The following is a 19,918-nucleotide window of genomic DNA, read 5'->3' as shown; positions in this document are numbered from 1 at the left end:
TGTGCATGTGTATCTAGATGTAGAAAAATTCTGAGAAGAGGAACACAAAAGTGTTGATTGTGGTTACTTCTGGAATATGAGATCAATAGCTTTATTTTTAACATTTCAGTTTACATACTTTACTGTCTGGACAGTTTACAGTAAACAAATATTTTAAGTATTTGAATGTTAATTGGTATATTTTATTATGAAACATTTCAGATTTGCCAAAACAGATAGAGAATAACATAATAAACCCACCACCCAGTTAAGAAATGAAAGATGCAAATTACTTTTATAACTTAAAAAAGCCCCAAACACCCAAACCCTATAAAGGTTCTTCTTTAAATACCATCTTGAGAAAGTTTCAGTTTCTCCCTAGAGAGTTGGCAAGCACAGTGCCTGGAAATCATCTCTACCTAAGTGTAAATCTACTCAAATGTCAAAACCACTGCTCATATGTTAGGTTTTCAAATCTTGTCAGGGCTGGAAAAAAAATTTAGAGTTGAATTAATTTCTTGGTGCATGAACTTAATCTTCTTGAAGTTGTCAGGCTTACTGAGATGTATATACGCACAGAACAGACAGTTCAGGGCCTCGGTGGTTGATCCTCGGGGTTGAGGCAAAACAGGGCAAAATATTGAAGCATCTCTTTCCTAACGGCATTTTGGTGAGGAAAAACAAAGTCCCAGGATTTGAAAACATTTGGGGTCCTCTCCAGGGCCGGCCAGTGAAGCTGCTCTTCAGGGAAGCAAAAGGTAAGTAATTCTACAGGTGGCCTTCTCTGTGAAATGGGATTGGCTGACCAAGAGAAGAGGTGAAAATAGCTTTATTACCTCTTGCTCTTATTTGAAAGAAGGGTGCATAACAGAAACGCTTTTGGTGAGAGAGACAGAAAGCAATGCAAACATTTAAACAGTTATCAAGACCCCTCTCCCTTTAATTAGTGAGAAAAGTAAAATTTCAGCAAAACTGAAGTCGGAAGTTGAAAGGCAATCAGGCTGGGGAAATCTGTAGTCCTCTGTTTCATGGCATATGATCCAACAAATTTTTATTTATTGTAGGTTTATTCAAATTTCGCTTTGGGGGTGTTCACTAAATTTTTTTTTTGGTGACCTTTTTGGTCTTTCCACTGACGCTCAATAAAATCTTTCCTGAGGTCATCAGCAACTGCTAAAACAAATCTATATTAGATCTTTTTCCTTTTAGGTAAAAAATAAAAACAAAAAACTTTAATCTACAAGCATCATTGTAGCCTTAACATAACTCAAAAGAAGATCTTATCTACTGCCTGTCCATCAACAACTTAAAGACTTTGTCTCTCTCTAGTCTTGTTCACACACAAACATGACTTGTTCGTGTTATAATAGTATACGCACGTTTGTATTTTGCCTTTGTACCTTAATATTAATTGATACTGGATTTTCCATGTTGCTTCGTAGTCTTTATGTTTCTTATTTTTAATGGCTGGAAAATATACCATGGATCAGATTTACCACAATTTACTTAACCATTCCCCTAGTGTCGGTCATCTAAATTATCTTAATAGTGGTCACTTATTCAGCCTTCCCTCCTATGATCACTCTGCAGATGCTACATTGGTCACCTGTTGATGTGTAACAAATTACACCCCAAATTAGCAGCTTAACAACAACATTATGTCACATCGGTTCTGAGTGTCGGCAATCCTGGAACAGCTTGGCTGGATGCTTCTGGCTCAGGGTCTCTCATGAGGTTGCAGTCATCTGAGGTCTGACTGGGGATGGTTGTTGGCAGGGCTCAGTTTATCATGTGTCCTTCTTCACAGGGTGCTTGAATGTCCTCGTGCTGTGGCAGCTGGCTTCCCCCAGAGCTAGACATGTGAGACAGGAAACTAGAAACCTAATCTTGGATGTGATATGCCATCACTTCTGCCACATTGTACTGATCACACAGACCAACCCTGTACAGAACCAACCCCGTACAAGATGAGAGAGGGCTACTCAAGGGTGTGAAGAGCAGGAGGTGCCTTTCTGATCTCTAACAGCCATCTGTTTCCCACTCCTTTCTCTCATCTTTTTCAAATTCTCAGTCTTAATCTACAAAGACCTTTTTTGCAGGAACAATTAGCCACTTCCTTTATATACAGAGACATTCATTTCTCTTCTCAACCAGAACTCTCTTTACATCTTACTTTCTAGATTGTAGGGATAAAGAAAAGTTATCTTTATAGATAATAATTGGTTTCTGGAACTTTTCAGACATCCTGCGTCTGACCTGAACTGAGAAATGAAGTGATGCACATCTTTCAAAGCTCTTTTTTGACACAAAGAACTCTTATTTAAAAAACAAAGCAAAACAAAAAAACCCGGGATGGCTATTATTTAAAAAAACAAAACAGGGGCCAGCTGGTGGCGCAGTGGTAAAGTTTGCATGTTCCACTTCGCTGGCCCGGGGTTTGCCGGTTTGGATCCCGGGTGTGGACATGGCATCGCTTGTCAAGCCATGCTGTGGCAGATGTCCCACATATGAAGTAGAAGAAGATGGGCACGGATGTTAGCTCAGGGCCAGGCTTCTTCAGCAAAAAGAGGAGGATTGGAGGCAGATGTTAGCTCAGGGCTAATCTTCCTCAAAAAAAAACAAACCAGAAAACAAGTTTGACATGGATGTAGAGAAACTGGAACCCTTGTGCATGGCTGGTGGGAATGTAAAATGGTACAATTGCTGTGTAAAAAAGTATGGTGGTCCTCAAAAAGTTAAAAATACCATATAATTGAGCAATTCCACTTCTGGGCATATACCCAAAAGAACTGACATTTATACACCAATGTTCAAAGCAGCATTATTCCAATATCCAAAATGTGGAAACTGCCCAAATGTCCATGAACAGAGGAATGCATAAAAAAAATATGGTATATGCATACGGTGGAATATTATTCAGCCTTTAAAAGGCATGAAATTCTGATACATGCTATGACATGGACGAACCTTGAGGATATTATGCTAACTGAAATAAGCCAGTCACAAAAGGACAAATATGTATGATTTCACGTCTTTGAGGTACCTAGAGTAGTCCAATTCATAGAGACGGAAGATAAAATGGTGGTTACTGGGGGCTGGATGGAGGGGGAGCGAGAGTTACTGTGTAAGGAGTACAGAGTTTCAGTTCTTGAGATGGATGGTGGTGCTGGTTGAACAACAATGTGAATATATTTAATGCTACTGAACTGTACGCTTACAAATGGTTAATTCTGAGGCTGGCTCAGTGGCGCAGTGGTTAAGTGCGCACGTTCTGCTTTGGCAGCCTAGGGTTTGCCAGTTCGGATCCCGGGTGCAGACATGGCACCGCTTGTCAGGCCATGCTCTAGCAGGCGTCCCACATATAAAGTAGAGGAAGATGGGCATGGATGTTAGCTCAGGGCCAGTCTTCCTCAGCAGAAAGAGGAGGATTGGCAGCAGATGTTAGCTCAGGGCTAATCTTCCTCAAAAAAAAAAAAAGGTTAATTCTACATTATGTATATTTTATTGCAATAAAACAACAAATACTACTGGTACAACCACTTTGGAGAATGATGTGGCAATATCCCGTACAGTTGCAGATATGAAAATCCTATGACCCCCAACAAGAGAAGAAAGGATGTTTTAAATTATCACGTAGGTATACAGCAGAACACCACACAGTTGTGAAAAAAAGAGAGTTTCAAACTATATGGATCAGCAAGGATACAGCTCAGAAACTTAATGTTGATCAAAACAAGTAGCAGAAATATATCTGTATATAATATCTTTATTGTTTACAGATCTATCCAGAGAAGGTAAGATAACTAAATAGGATAGCAGCTACCTTCTGGAGAGGGAGAAAGGAAATGGGATTGAGGAGAAAGGATACATAAGGGCTTCAATTGCGTCTCTGATGTTTATCTCGTAACCTGGTGAGTACATGAGTGTTTGTTATATTCTCTCTTTCTTTAAACAAACCCCACACGGGAGTGAAAATAAATAAAAGAGAAAAAAAATCCCAAACTGAAAAGAGTCAAACCTCAAATCAAAATAACTAACCTTTCTGCATCCTCCACCTTTATAACACACCAAAGTAATATCAATCTTATATATAATTTTTAAAATACTGCTCCAAGTTTTTATATCTTCTTTCTCTCTCCAAAGCAGGGACTGTGTCTAAAATAATTTTTTCTTCTCATGATTAAGGCTTAGGTCCTGCTGGGTATTTAGAGGTTAGTGGATGACAGTGACAGCGGTGGTGACGTCAGGCTGTGTGTCCTGAGAGGGGCATGGCTGTTCCACTTGCCGCCTCAGGGGATAATACCTCCCCTGCCCACACAGAGCTGCACAGCATATGCTACGATACCTTGTCACCAGGTCAACACATTTTCTCCCAGCTCTTCGAACTGGAAAATATTTTGAATAATTCTACTAACTTGCATTGGAGAGAGAGAAGTCTAATTTCAAGGCTGGAGGATTTTGAGGTTCAATTATGCAAAGGTTACGTGTGGTTTTTTTTGGAAGAATGCTTTCGAAACAATTCCTGATGTTGTCTAACAGGAGATTCATTTCTTGGGCGGCAACAATACTCCAGTGAGAGAGAAGCCCTGGCACACACATACGTTGTCCTTGATTTGCCAGAGCAAAACATTAGTTAACCTACAACTATTACAGGCAGACGTAGGTACGCAGAGAAACCCAAATATCAGTCAACCACAAAAGGGGAAAAAATGTACAAGTCCACCCACGCATTACATCGACAGGTTTGACACCAATGCCAGGATTTTCTGATGTTTCTTTTCTTCTTTCAACCACTTTTAAGAGCGACAAGAAGTTTTTAGAGCAGCAGCACACACGACGTTTCTGTGGTTTGCTCCGCTTGACAAAGGAAGTGGTGTGTAACTTGAATAGGCTGGTGGCAGAAAACAGGTTGGAGAAAAGTTATAAAAGGACTAGGCGAGGCTAAGAATGTGAACTTTGTTCCAACTGAGCATTTCAGCGGTCACTGCATACAGGTGTGGCATTCAGCACGGGGCTTGTTCCTGGTGTGTGCTCTTGGCTGAGTCACCTCATCCCTCTATATTCCGCAGCCCCCGGACCCCTAACCTAGTCTCACCTTCTGTGGGGACCATGAGGAATTTCTGGACAACATCTTAAGCCTCCCAGGTGAGAAGTTCCTGGAAATATAGCTACTGTGCCCACTTTGGCAGGTCTACTGTTTTCCTGGAAAGAAAAGAAAAATGAGCTAGTATCCGGAACACAAACTTGACTTTCTGCTTCCCCTTACTCTTTACTGTGGTCTTTTCTCATCAAAACCACCTTTTTTGACCAAGTACAACAAGTTAAAAGGAAGAAAACTATTGAGTGCTCCTTTTGAACTCAGTAAAACCTTTTGCTTACAGAGAGTATGAAATGCTTTCTCTAACTTTGTTCATTTTTCTACAAATGTGTGCCCTTAGTCACAAGGGGCTGGAAGGAGAGAAAGAACGGGCCAGTGGAGCCCAGCTCGTACGCACAGACAACTTAGACCTTATGTTCTACGGATGGGAGAGCAGACGCATCATCTCCATACACAAAGCTCACAAGGCAGCCAATCAGCTATGACTGAATGCCTCGACTGTGTTCAGTGCCGAGTCATGCGACCAGGTCAGTGTGGTATGATGCCAGCGTGGTGAATGCCAGACTGGGAGCCAGGAGACCTGCCAATTACTAGATTTTGGAAAAAACCAAAAACTTCCTCCTCACAGGGCCTCAGTTTCTTTATATGTAAAATTAGGGGGCTGTACTGGCTAACCTCAGACTTAGGGTTTTTTCCCCAACTAGAATGGTGGCAGATTCCAAAGCAGGATAATGAGTCCCAGACTCCTGGATCTCGAGAGACTTCTAGACAGCTGGAGAGACTGAGCAATTGCACTCTAAGTCATGTTGTTTCTGAAAGAGCACAGCTGGGCCCACCTACGTGTCTAGGCGCCTTCCTCTGAGTTGGTGTAAAGGGGCTACTTGCATGGGTCCTTGCTTAGGATGCTCCAGTCATACTGGTTTTCTGCCCATTCCTTCAATGTACCAAGCTAGTCCTGACTCGGGGCCTTTGCACATGCTCGTCTTGCTGCCTTGGGCTTCCTACAGGAATAGTGGCTGGTTCCTCCCTTCTCATCCTTTAGATCTCCTTAGATGTCACCCTCTCTAAGAGGGCCATCATTTCCAACTCTCCCTAAAGAAGGTCTTCTCTACTCTTACTTGTTTTTTCTTTGCTTCTCCTGTCACTCCATTAGCTCCGTGTAGGCAAGGCTCCTTTTTGTTTTATTCAGAATTTTATCCCCAATTTCTAGTTCACATAGTAGGTCTCAATAAACATTTGTTAAATGAATGACTTGGCAGCTCCAAACGCATCTATAGTTTCCCCATAAAGTCTCCTTTCTTTGGGGTTCCCCGGCCCAGGCCGGGCTTAGGCTGCGGTAACTTCCTTCCCACTGCTTGATCTCTGCGGATCTCGGCATTTCTCTTCCTTGAGGAAAAAGGCTCTTATGACGTCACAGCGCACTCTCCTGTGCCGCAGTGACATCATCACCGCCGATCGCAGCCTCACAAGTCCGTCCCCAGGTCCTTTCTCCCTCCCTCAGACGCCCCCAACCTTCCCTGAGGAATCCTCCTCCGCCACTCTCACCAGGTGCCTGGCCAGCTCCGTCACGTCCGCCCGCCCGCGCGGCGATGACGTCACGCCCCAGGGCTGGCGTCACGTGCCCCCCCCGTCGGGGGCGGGCCTTGAGGGCGGCGCTTCCGGTCGGCGGAGCCTGGCGGTCAGAGCGGCAGCGGCGGCGGCGGCGGCGGCGGCCGAGACGCGGGGATGGCGGGCGCCGCGAGCGAAGCCCGGTTTGCCGGGCTGTCGCTGGTGCAGCTCAACGAGCTGCTGGAGGACGAGGGCCAGCTGACGGAGATGGTGCAGAAGATGGAGGAGGTGAGCCGAGCGCGGCGGCGGGGCCTGGGGGCCGGGGGCCGCGGCGGGCAGGGGCGGCCCGGGGCGCAGGCGGTGGCGCTGCCTCAAGTTGGGCTGAGGGGACTGGGGCGAGACGCGGGGGGCTTGCGACGGACCGGGGGTGAGGGGACGCGTCCTGAGACGGGCTCGGGGGCTGGCCGGGTCCCGGGGCCGGAGCGAGCGGGGAGCGGAGCCCGGCGGGCGCGCGCGGGGACGGGCGCGCTGTGGCCGCGTCTGAGGCGGCGGGGAGGGACCTGGGGGGATCGAGGTGAGTTGGAGAGGGTGGAGGGGACTGCGGTCGAGGATTCGGGATGACTGAGACCGGGCCGGGGGCTGGGGCTGGGCGGGGATTGGGAGGTTGGGGGGTCCCGGGGGACTGAGGGAGTTATTGGGGTCTGAGGATAGGTTTTGAGGGGCTGAGTGGACTGGCTGCGTTTGAGTCTTGGGATGTGGGGCTTCCAAGATGGATGTAGGGGGCTGAGTGTCTGTAGCTGTGTTCGGGAGGTAGTTCTGAGCTGGGCTTTAGGATTGGGCAGGGGTCCCCGAGGTTGGGAGACACGAGGCCACGGATTTAGCCGGGTTAGGATTTGCGGGGTCCTTGTATCTGGGGGTTCCCAAGAGTGTCAGAAGGGCCCTGCGGGGTCTGGTTTCATTTGGAAGTGGTCCTAGCAGAGTTACCCAGGGGGCTATTCTCTCCCGTCTGGTGGATGTGCCTTAGGGTGGCAGCAGGCTCCCTTTCTCTCTAAGAGTTGCGCCCCCCCCCCCCCCCCCGCGCCCCATGGAAGAAGGGAATGTGGGAATTCTAGTATGGTGGTTTTGCCTGGCAGTGGCAGTGCCCTACCCCGCTGGGGCCAAGGAGGGTTCCTGGAGCTGTTTTTTTGGGAGAAGAGAAACTGGGAATTGGGGGCTGACAGCTAACCCCTAGCTCTTTGATGGTCCAGGGCCTGCCCAGCTTCCAGAAGGCATGTGCCCACCCTGTTTCTGGTTATCGCACTCCACCCCTTGTGGCATGGTTTGCTCTCAGGGGTAACTGACTTTACTCTTACATTTGCAGCATCTGCTTCCTTCTCTTCCTAACTCCCAACCCTTTTGAACTCTTGCTGTGAAAGTCCCATCCTGTGGGGCTGGGTCCCCTCCAGGCAGGTGGACCCAGGCTGATCTCGGCTCTCCCGGCCCCTCCACCACTCCTACTCCTTTGTGTCTGAAGTCTGAGCCTTCCCACGCCTCCAGGACTGAGCCTCTCACCCCAAAGCCCCAGTAGGGGCTTTTGGCTTTCTTTCCTAAGAGGGATTGTTCAGCACCCAGCCAGCCCCCTTAAAAGGGGGCTTGTATGGAGGTTGCACATTCAAAATCACTGGAAAACCCTCAACAGATCATTGTCTGAAGCTACAGAGAGGCCACTGTAGTAAGATGGTATCAGTCTTTCCATTAATACACCCCTTGTATTCACAGGCTTTGTAACTTGGCACATACAACTTTGCTCCGAGATGCAATTTACCCCATTTATGGTCTCCATGTGGCACTTTCCATTTTAGAGAATAATGAGTGACAAAATCCATCTTTCTTGACTGAATGAGAGTTTCGTGTCTTCAGAGAAAAGAAAATCTTTGCTTAGTTTCTGTGCTTTTCAGTTGCTGGGAGGCCTTTTGTTGATTGTCAGCTGGCATCTTTCTAGTTTAATAATAAAATGATAGATGTCTTTTTCTAATGTTTTAACCCCACCTACAAGGTATTCTGCTATATGTGACTATTCTGTTTCAGTAAGAACAGAATACTGTAGTTATATTGGTGGAACATTAAGAGAAATAAACTGCCTTTTAGTGGAGGGAGGATTGTGGAAAGAATGGAGTAATTCTGCTGACTCCGAGGCCGTTAGGGACAGCTTCACTTGTTTCTTCTACCTAAGAAACTGGAGATGATTTTTTAAATGGAAGGGCAAATTAATCTAGCAGAATTTTTTTGTTTGATTTTTGAGTATAGGTGACCTTCATGCTAGACTGCCCTGTACGGATCCTGAGGGCTCACTGCCTCCACTGGATTAGACCACATAGTTCAAGCTAAATTACTCAGCAGTAGTTTGTTCTTCAGGGCGTAGTGCTTTCAAAACAAGGAAACTGACTGCGAAGACCAGAATGCCTTAGCCAGGCGGCTCACCTAGCCACCGTGACACTTAGCAATCCGATTGCTCTGGCCGGACGTGGCATGTTTCTGTAGGAACATGGAGCACGAACAGCCAGAGTTCTGGCCATCACAGTTTCACTCAGCTGTTACTGTTATGCGTTGCTTTATTTTCGAGTGGTTGTTAGACACAGTAGAAGGAAATACTTTGTGAACTGTCCACTCTTGACCAAGTGGAACATTTATGGTGTGTTAAAGAACAGGCTTTGGAATCATACATTCCAGGCTGGACTTGGCCACTTCCCAGCAAGTCACTTCAGCTCTCTGAGCATCTATTGGGGCAGGATAATAGAATGTTTACTTCCTGGATTTGGTGCGGGGATTATGTGAGATAGTGCATGTTAGTCCTTAACACAGCATATAGTTAGTGCTCGATAAAGAGTAATTGTAATTATTAATAATCATCTGTAGTTCTTTCTTTTTAGAAAGGTTAACGACAATCATTAATACCAGATCATCCTGACAAGAATTTTAAGTAAATTTTTATTTGCCATTAGTCTAAGAAACATTTTACCTTTCTACGGTTAAAATGATTACGTATGTCAGTAGGTCTGGACGAGACAGTAAATGGAACAGATCTTTCACAGCATAGATTCCCTTGACCTGAACCAATGCTTTTTTTTCTTTTATTGTAAGAAGGAAGTGTTTTAAATTGTAGAGTAAGGCTTCTTCAAGCCTGAGGGGATATTTTGTGGCCACTGGAAAGTGTGGCTAGGTTTCAAAGGCATTCACTGCTAGGTTTAAGTACAGCAGTGCATTATGCCACACTTACATCGTTTTAATTGTGGTGTCTGAGCTTGAGCGCAGCGCAAGACATTCAAATCATCTCGGAGCCCTGGACGTTCTCATTTTCTGGCCCGTGTGTTTATCTTTTCCTGTTCCTCCTGTCCGCGTGCAGCTCCCTAAATGGAGCACAGCCCTAGTGATCTTACGCTCTTTCCTGTTGCCGTGGGCTGACGTTTCATATGCACACATTTTTATTTTTATTTAAAGTTATTTTTACATGGCAGTGGAATGCGCCTTTCTGTAGCGTCCACGTTAACCCTGCTGGACTTGGCAAGGCGCTCCCTTAAAAGGAACTGTCGCTTAGGGGATTAGGCAGCTAACCGGGACCTCTCGGGTCACTTCTCCCAGTGTGTTCTCTGAGGAAACGCTGATGGGTTCGTGTTAAGTAAGGATCCCCCTGAGGATGCAAATTCAGGATCTTTCTCCCTGTGGCAAGTGAAAATGCCCACATGCGGAAACTCTGAGGGTCTGAAAAACAGATTGTTTTGCGGAAAGTCGAGAGTCTGGTCTGGAAGAAGGTGTTTCCCTAAGGCGTGTCCTGTGTGATTTGTGTGGGGCTGTGGAGCTGCCGTGTGAATCATGATGGCTCATTGAAATGCATCCACTCTGCTGTAAACCCGGGGCTGCTTCCCCAACACACACTCCCATCGCTGGTGGGACTGGTTTTCGGAGGCTGAGATTTAAACTCTTTGGGTGGGTACTACTGGAGTTTGCTTCTGTTCCTGTTGTGCAGTCATTAGTGTGTATGTAAAGCCTTCAGTTTTTCTGTTTAAATCTTCACTTTCATGGACCTATTTAAGTCTTGAGTAAAAAAGTACTGTGCCCAGGAATATTTTCTGAAATTCAATTTTATCTGATTTTACTTTTTTTAAAGGGGGCATCAAAGTTTCATAGAAAGAGCTTAGCTGAGAGTTGTGACCTCATTTCTGTTATTTAAACTCTGTGCTTCAGCCCCTCCACTGTAAAGTGAGGGTTGTAACTCGCCTGCCTTTTAGGGTTCTTGTGAGGGTAAACAGAATAGCAGGTGGAGGCAGTACGTGGCGCAGAGGAAGCTTTCAGTAGAGCCCAGCTCCCTTTCTTTAGTAAGAGATTTTCGGAATTGTTAGACTGGCTTAGATGAAGTCTGATCCCTTATTTTATTTAATTGCTCTGTACTTCTTTTGCACTGATTAAAAGTGCAGTGGGCTTGGCATAGTACAGAACTGGCTTTTGATACTAGCAGTGTGACCTTTGGCAAGTATTCAGTCTTTCCACTTGCAGTTTCCTCCTTGAAAACAAAGGGGTAATAACAGTAACCTACTTCATAGGGTTGTTGGGTGGATTAAATGAAATAAGTATATAAGATGCTTAACGTGGTACCTAGCACAGAGTGAACACAGTAAATTGTTATTATTAGCTAGTAAAGCTAAAACTTTGGGCCTTTTCAAGAAGATTCCATTTCAGTTCCAAGCTGTGGCGTGCTTCCTGTGTGCAAGGCATTGTAAAGGATAGAAACATGAATAGGGCATAATCCCTATATTATAAGATGGGCAAGATACCAAGTACACAAGCATCTACAGTACGAGAGAGATTAAGGGGTAGGGGGTTTCAGTTTGGGAAGATGAAAAAGTTGTGGGGATGGATAGTGGTGACACAGCAGTGTGAATGTAGTTAATGCCCCTCAGGTGTATACTTAAAAAGGGTTAAATGATAAATTTTATGTATATTTTATGACAGTTTTTCAAAAAGAATAAGAAAAAGGCCATGTGTGAATTGGAAATGACGTTGAAGGTCAGATGAAGAGAGGCTCTCTGGCTGGATTGGGTGCCGAGTGCCAGAGGTGACTTCGGTAGATGGGTAAGACTTAAGAAAATAAATGATCAAATACAGTAGTACCTATAAGACAGTATAGAATAATATAAGGAACATCTGTGTACCTGCCGCCCGGCTTAGGAAGTAAACACTCCCAGCCCAGTGAGAAGCCCTCTTTGTGCTCCGTCCTGAGCATGGCCCACCCTGGGAGCTGCTGTCTTGAATTAGGTATTTATTTCTCTAAGTAGGATTTTGACAAACAGAAATGGGGGCTCGAGAAGAAGTGACAGCCTGAGCCTAGGCACAAAGCGGGAAGGCAGAGACAGGTTCTGTGACTGGTGAGTTACCATCTACTTGAGCCTGAACAGATTTGCTTATGAGTAGGGAGATGACGCACGGTAAGGCTGAAGGGGCAGAGTGCGGGGGGGTGAGCTCCAGGGCGGGGAATTTGGTAGCCTGAGTTTCCCTGACTTTGGAGCAGAGGAACAGTGTGATGAGAGGTGCTCTGTAGGCGGATTAATTGGGCAGCAGTGTATGGGCTGGCTTCACATGGGGAGATTCGGGAAGACCAGGTCGAAGGTGGAAACAAGTGGAGGGAAGAAGAAATTAGGATTTGAGCTAGGCTTCCAGGAGAGAGAACAGAGCAGCCTCCGGGGCTCCCTTCACACCTCAGTGCCCTCATGGAGTTGTCCCTCGCCCTCCCCTGCCCACCGAGAGACCTCATCAACGTATCCTTCCAAATGCCCTGCCCCCTCCCTTAGTCACAGACACACGGTCCCTTAGCCTCTTTGTATACCTCTTCTGAGGCACTTGACACACATTTTGTAAGTCATTTACTTCCCTGTTCCTGTGACTAGCCTGGAGGCTGCATTTTGTTGTGCTTATCATTGTGTCCTTGGCATCTAGCATGATGCCTTGCACACGGGATGTGCCCAGTTAGTGCTGCTGAGTGAGTGGAAATAACTGGGCTTCAAGTGGCAGTAAGAGAGTGAGGCAGGAGGAGGACAGAGGGGGTCGTTGAGACTGTGCCAGCCTAAGTGTGAGGGACAAGCAGGGTAGTTATGTGGCACTGGCTGGCAGGCAGTTGGAGGTGTAGTTCTGGACCTCAGGGAGCAGTCTGCTGAAATACAAACTTGGGCACTAATTTCCTCCAAGTGCTTGTTGAAATAGGGGAGACTATAAAAGTTTGAAAGGCCACAAGGAGTAATTAGCGGGTTGGGAGAAGGAAAGAGGGGCCAGGGAGAAACAAATCCAGTGACCTTATTTTACAGACCAGTTGACATCCTGTTAGAGCGCTTGTACTGTAGCAGACCAGCCAAAAGAGGAACCTAGAAGTAGACCAAACTGTTTGAACCTCAGCCGTCCTGTGCAGGGTTGATGTGCTCTCCAGCTAAGCCAGCTTTGTTGTTGCTTTGGCCCTTATCACAGTATTTGTAGCAGTGTGTTGCTATGGGGATTACGCCAGGTACCAGTGCAGGGTTATCTGTAAGGACCTGTGTGTCAGCCACTGTTCACCTATGTAATTGCTGACGCAGACAACATGCTGGAACAAGAGCTGTAGTTGGTTTATTTCCTTCCTCAGCCGTGTGGGTTGTTCACATTCCATCATTATTCACAACTATCTTACCCAGAGGTACAAAGACAGAGGAAAGTTCTTGGTAGAATTTCTTCATAGGGAAGAGTGAAAGTAGAGGGAGATGTACCTTTATTGTCACTAGGTTACATTGCAGTGTGTCAAGGGAAAGCTCCTAAAAGTGTTTCTCGTGGAATTGTGAGGAACATTGTTTGTTATTGTGCCAAAGAGTTTATGTGAAAAGCAGCTATTTGAATACAGTTGTGGTCACTTAACGACGGAGTTATGTTTTGAGAAACTTGTCATTAGCCAGTTTTGTCGTTGTGTGAACCTCATAGAGTGTGCTTTCACAAATCTAGATGGTATAGCCTACTACACACCTAGGCTATATGGCATTAATTTTTTTAAAAATTTTTTTATTGTGGTCTAAATAGTTTATAACATTGTGAACTTTCAGTTGTACATTAATATTCAAACATCATATAAATGTGCCCCTGCACCCCTTGTGCCCACCATCTCCCTTCCCCTGGTAACCACTAAATTGTTCTCTTTGTCCATAAGTTTGTTTATATTCCACATATGAGTGAAATCATACGGTGTTTGTCTTTCTCTTTCTGGCTTATTTCACTTAACATGATGCCCTCGAGGTCCATCCATGTGGCTGCAGATGGGACAATTGTCTTTTTTTACGGCTGAGTAGTATTCTATATGGCACTAATCTTATGGGACCACCATCATATATGCGCTCTGTTGTTTACCAAAACGTCATTATGTGGCACATGACTGTAGTTTACGTTACAAGCAGTGTCATAGTTAATGTTTCTTTCAAATAAAATCCTTTATTATTGTCAAGCTTAGTTAATGGCACCTCAAGGTTATTTTCATATCCGTAGCCCAGTGCCTGGGTTGGTGGAGGGATAGAGTAAGTGCTAATTACTGTTTGCCATCAGTCGGCAGCTTTCATTAATGTGAACACAGCTGAGGTCCGGGAAGTTTATTCATTTACTCAAGCTTTATGGAGCACCTTGGGGATGCGAAACTGCTAAGCCACATGGTTTTCATTTTTTGGGTTGACGCAGGTATACAAAAGCTGATTTCACAAAACATTGTACATGGAAAACAGTAGTGATGCGGAGACCCCACAAACTTTTATGGGGCTGGGGGAGATCAGTGGGAATGTTTTCTGGAGGAGAGGACTCAGGAGCTGGGATTCAAAGGATGCATTAACCAGGTAATGAGAGAGAAGGGCTTCCAGGCCTGGGGGTGGGAAGCAGGAACAGAGGCATAGAGGAAAGAAGCCTAGAGAGAGCTTATGCAAGGAATATCACAGGCCTTGTTGAAGGGAACAGAGCAGGGCATGGTGGGCGACAAGGCCAGAGGGCAGGCAGAGACCAGATGTAAAGGAGCTTGGGCTCTAGTCAGAGGGAGCCGTGGGAGAATTTTAAACCAGAGAGTGCTGCAGTCACACTTCTGATGTCTGTAGATGATTCAGGCAGCCAGGGGAAGGATGGCTTTGAGGGGTATAAGACCAGAAAGCAGGGAGGTCAGTTAGAAGGCTGAAGGATGATACTAAAAAAGATCTTTGGGCAACCCAAATCACTGACCTTGAGGGCTTACACTGCACTCATCGCAGAGCCTGTTGTCTTGCTTTGCACACAGTTCCAGTAAAAACACATTTGGTTATATGGTTTATCTGTCAGTGGCAGACTTTTAAAGGGTGTAGGGAAAAAGGAGTAGGGCCAGTAACATCATCAAGAAATAAATGATAGAGAAAGAGGAGGCACAAGTCATAAAAAGCTGCACAAAAAACATAAGGTCAACTCTTAAGCATAGTAGTTACTAAAATAGGATTTGGGTTGCTAGGAAACTTTGGATACGGATTCACCTTCCTCAATGTCAATTTCCTCGTGTTTAAAATGAGAGTATTGCGATACTGTCCTGATGGAGTTGTTATGAGGATTAAATGAGGCGATACTGGGAAACTGCTGAACACAGTTCGTGGCAGTACCTGCCCGGGAACTGCAAGCTGTGACACTTCTTAATGAATTGGTTGGAGCCGTTCGATTTAAGGAAGTGTTTCCCAACATCTGGATTTTGATAGTGATGACTTTAAAAAGGATTCCTTGGTATGTGAATTTGGGAAACCTGTGGTTAAATAAGAGGGGTTTTGTTTTGTTTTGCTTTGTTTGGTCCTTCCTGCTAGGGTGTGTGGTGAAGCCCCAGAGGGGCATATGTTGCAGTGTTTCCCAAACTCACCTGTCGCAGAACTGGTGGACTAGGTTCCCTGGGGCGCACTTTGGCAAATGCCTGTTCAGGGGATAAATGTATCCATCTGCTTCCGCAGCCCCTGGGTGTTGGTTTGTCACAGACAGTGCCACAGTTACTTGATATTCATAATGACAGTTTTGTCTCATCAAAAGCTGCCCTACTTTTCTGTGCTGTTTAAGAAGGCAGGGAAGTATATACTATTTGTTATTTCTGATCCCAGCTGATCAAATCTTTAAAAATAACATTTTTTTACATGTTTATTATAGAAAAACAATTTAAAATACAGAAAACTATAAAGAGGAAAAATGTAATCACATGTAATACCACCGTCCAGAGATAGACACTGTTAACAAACATTTTCTATGTTTTCTGTCTTTTTTCTCATTAGGATCATTCTGTATATACATTTTTTTGGTTTGTTTTGTGTTGTTTTTTTCACCTAAAGTTATACTCTGGGCATTTTCTTATCAGAATACAAGAATATATCTGTGCCCTTTTTTTGTTAGAATATTCTTATATGACATGAATTTTAATGGCTACATGATATTTGATCATGTGGATATGTCATAGTTTATGTGACCATTCCCCTATTGAGTATTTAGATGCTTTTTTTGCTACCATAAATTATGTTGCAGTTAACATCTTTGAACATAAATCTGTTAAAATATCAACATTTCGTTGTTGTTTGAAAAGCAGTAAGTCTTAAGTATCTAGGCAGTTCTTTTAGTTAAAACATCTAATTCCCTCTGTCAGATATAATTGCAGTTTTTGTTATGAAATTAGAGTAATTTAGAGTAACTCTTCTCCTTTGACTAATCCCTTTCTCTCCCCATAGACTAAAAAAATAATCTCATTATTAGAATAGCATTTTCTCATACTGAGTAGTAAGATGAATAATTTCAGTCATGTGAGAGTAACTTTTATCTATTAAAACGAATTCTTGAGTCAGGTGTTGGAAAGTTCATGTCATGATGAATTTTAAATGTAAAAGCAAAATTGTCAAAAGATAGTGTCTTAATGCCATAAATCCAGGATCCGCCTGGACAGGGATTTTCTTATTTGCACCTGTGTAGAGACTACACCAGAAAATTCTCATACATGCGTTTCTTGTAAATTGTGGTTAAAAGGAAATAGAGAAGAGGAAAAAAACCCTTAAGCTCTGACTAAACAAGTGAATGCTTTGGTTGTTCGTCCTGGCCAGACTACTAAGAAGAAAAGCAGAGTTTGGAAATTTGGTCTTCTATAGGCTGCTTTCTTTTGGGGGAGAGGAGGAGGGATCTGGATTTTAAAATTACAGTAGAAGCTGTTAATCGACTTCCCTCCACTTAACTGAAGTGTTCAGTAATTCTTCTCCAGTCCCTTCATCGAATATAGTGATTGATGCCCCCCCCATTATGGTTAGGTGCTTTCGTGTTTCTGCTCCCACGTGGCCGTTGCATACCTACCGAGAGTCAAACGCGTTTCCTCTGACCTGTTCATTCTGCTTTTATTTGTTGTCATTAAATGATTTCATTAAATACTCTGGCAACTGATGAACCGTGAGTGAAAAGAGGAAGAGTGAGAACTGTAAGCACAGTGCTTTAGAAAGAGTTACATAGAATGTGAGTCACTAGAAAAAAACTTGCTAGTGAGTTAGGCGTAGACTAGATTGGGGAAGATGGAAGAATTCCAGAAGGCATCTGCTCTCCTTTTGCCTGTCCAGTGTCTTAAATTCTCCATATGGAAGGATGTGGTCTGGGTGGGAAAGAACTTTTGGAACTGGGGCCAGTGGACTCTTTCTCTAAGAAAAGACCTTTGCCTTATATGAAAAAGTAGACGGATGTGTATCTTTAACATTGTGTGTGTGTCTAGTGATTTACTGCTTTAACCAGACTGCTCAGTTAACCAGCAGCTAACTGGTTCTGCTAATCTGGAGTGAGGGCTTCTCATTGGCTTCCCTGACTCACCTGCTGAGATTCTGATTCAGTAGGACTAGCCTGGGGCAAGTGTGACAAGCCCCTTGCTTTTAGGAGACTGGGGACAAAGGCAGTTAACTATGATCAGCTTTGGTGTCCCGTCTTGCCTTCTGCTCCACATCGCTCCCCTCCTCCACCCAGAGTCCCCAGGTGTTATAAGGCCAGTGATCCTAGGAAAGTAACATTTTATAGCACATGACAGTTATCAGAACTGGTCACACCTATTATTATATTTCTTTATTATTGACACAATTATCCACAAGTCCAAGAAGTAGGGAGATCTAGTTTTTTTCCTCTGAATATTCAAAAATAAGTCTTCTAGGAAAAAAAAGCTAACCCAAACACCTTGATGTGTTGTGCCTGCCAGAACTAGAAAACTGTCAAATTATGTGTCCCTGAGACCACTTAATTCTTCTCTGAGACGAGTCCATTTATTTTCATGCCTAGCTTTTTGCATTTCTGTGGTCAGGTACACTTAAAGCGCACAACATACTAATTCTTAAGATGCGAGCCTGCTCCACATGGAAGGGATTGTTCCAGTCTGCATCCTGCTGCCTGCTGCTTTCTGAGGGCAGCAAGTTTCATCTCAACAAGAACGGTTTTGACATCTTCAATCAAAAATAGCAATCTTGATTAATACGTTGTTTGTTGAGTCGGTCGTTTTCTTGGAACATTTGATAAGCAGCTGGTAAATTTCCTTTCCCGAGTAGGCTGTAGTCTTGGAGATGGTTTCACACAGCCCCCGAGATTGTTGTATTTTAGAACAGTTTCGTAATGTTCTACAGTTCTTTCACTGTATTTTTGTATTTTCAGATCTTTAATTTTGTTAACATATTAAACAGTTCAACTCTGCAACTGTTAAGTTTTTTCATTAAAACTCAAGGAACATTTGGATTGAGTTAAAACACGTTAGGGGTGTTTGCAGCACACCTCTGGAGTGGCGTGGGCTGGGATTACAGGCTCCACCTGAAAGCCCACGTTCGACTGGAGGACTCTGGTGAAATGAGTTGTCACTGGGAAGGCCTTTGCACTGAACAGAAGATGAATTTGGGCTTTCTAATAAGCCAACACTTAATATTCAAGCCCAAACTCAAATTACATGTGACTTTGGTGAAATTTACCCTAAAATTAATTGGTGAGCTAGATCAAGAATAGTACAATAAGAGGATATGAGATTAACCTGGCTGAATGCACGCCAGCCTTTTCATCACCTAATCGGTAAGCCTGCTGTATTTAAAGTCTTAATGTAACTTAAACTTTTCTGCTAGTAGAAAAGTACAAAAGCCAGCATTTGTTTCATTCTTTGTCTTTGTATTATAGATAACTTTCAATTTAATTTTATCTGGAGAAGAAAACATCAAAATCAAAAGAAATTTTCCACCAAAAGGAACCAGTATGTCTTCGAGAAGGGCTGGTGCTGGTCCGGGGCAGCAGGTGCACAGGTGGTCCTGGGACATCTTGTTTTACCAGGGTAGGGAAGCTGTCAGAGCCCTGGGGTATGTGAGCTTAAGAGCCTGCTTGAAGTGTCTCCCACTGGCCAGGGACAATTTGAGCATCAGAAAGATTCAGGACTGTAACTGATTGAAACACACAGAAAGATACAAATCCATTACTTAATACTGATACCCCTAAAAAAGCTTATTGGTCATTTTTGGAGGTTACTTGAGCATTAACTCAGTCTTCTAAAAGTTGGTTTAAAGGGGAAAAGGGTGCAGAATCAAACATTTATCCTGCTTTGCCTATATAAACTATTTTACATACTCAAAAACATGAGGCAGAAACCTCAGTATAGAAGAATTCAAGCCAACACATGCAGAAGATGAAATTAAAGAATTGTTAATTTTAGTTCAGTGTGATTACAGCATTCTAGTTAGAGTTATAAAGTTCTTACCCATTAAAGATACATGTTAAAGTTTTTAAGGGTGAAATGATATGCTGCCTGAGATTTGCTTTAAAATACTTGAAAAAGTGAGGAGTGGACGGAACAAGATGGGCGAATGCCGCGGGTTGTTGCACCTGGAGAAGAGCACGCAGGGATTCACTGTGCTTACCTCTCCTTTTGCTCTGTGTTTGAATATATCCTCAAAAGACAAAAGGTAAATAGAAATGAGATTTAAATGATTGTTGGTACTTGAAAATAGAGAAATGATAGCAGACTAGATCCTACGGAATTAATTCACGCCATAATCATGTAGAAAACACACTTGGAGACAAACTGTCCTGACACAGTAATGGGCAGTTTGCCTTAGAGCAATCACTGTCACAATCTTAATTTTTTCTACTTACATTTCACTTCCAAACCATTATCACTACTGTGGTGAAGTAGGAGTGCAAATAGTTTCCCAGTCAACGTGTAGTTGTTTGTAATAATAAGCATTACTCTATGATGTTACTGTTTAAAAATTTATTATAAGCATTTAAAGAAGCTAATCTTCA

At 43.9% G+C, this 19,918-nt stretch overlaps 1 protein-coding gene and 1 long non-coding RNA gene across 2 annotated transcripts in view; one reads left to right on the top strand and one right to left on the bottom strand.

Annotated features, from left to right (window-relative positions):
- Positions 1–3,725: 3,725 nt before the first annotated feature.
- LOC139084757 (uncharacterized) lies at positions 3,726–6,796 on the bottom strand. Its single transcript, XR_011542450.1, has 3 exons — positions 6,623–6,796; positions 5,075–5,181; positions 3,726–4,870 (listed from the first exon to the last, which is right to left on the bottom strand). It is a non-coding gene; the product is annotated as an uncharacterized lncRNA (long non-coding RNA).
- The window catches only part of VPS37B (VPS37B subunit of ESCRT-I), a 27,899-nt gene continuing 12,943 nt past the window's right edge, over positions 4,963–19,918 (top strand). Inside the window, exons 1-3 of the mRNA XM_070629167.1 lie at positions 4,963–5,124; positions 5,418–5,604; positions 6,626–6,913. Coding sequence (XP_070485268.1) covers positions 6,803–6,913 — 111 coding nt within the window. The 5' untranslated portion in view covers positions 4,963–5,124; positions 5,418–5,604; positions 6,626–6,802. The remainder of the gene's footprint in view (positions 5,125–5,417; positions 5,605–6,625; positions 6,914–19,918) is intronic.

This window comes from Equus przewalskii, chromosome 7 (assembly GCF_037783145.1).
Source record: "Equus przewalskii isolate Varuska chromosome 7, EquPr2, whole genome shotgun sequence".
In the NCBI taxonomy this organism is placed as follows: Eukaryota; Metazoa; Chordata; class Mammalia; order Perissodactyla; family Equidae; genus Equus; species Equus przewalskii.
The sequence above is the reverse complement of the archived record's forward strand: the minus strand, read 5'-3'. Positions and strand labels throughout refer to the sequence as shown.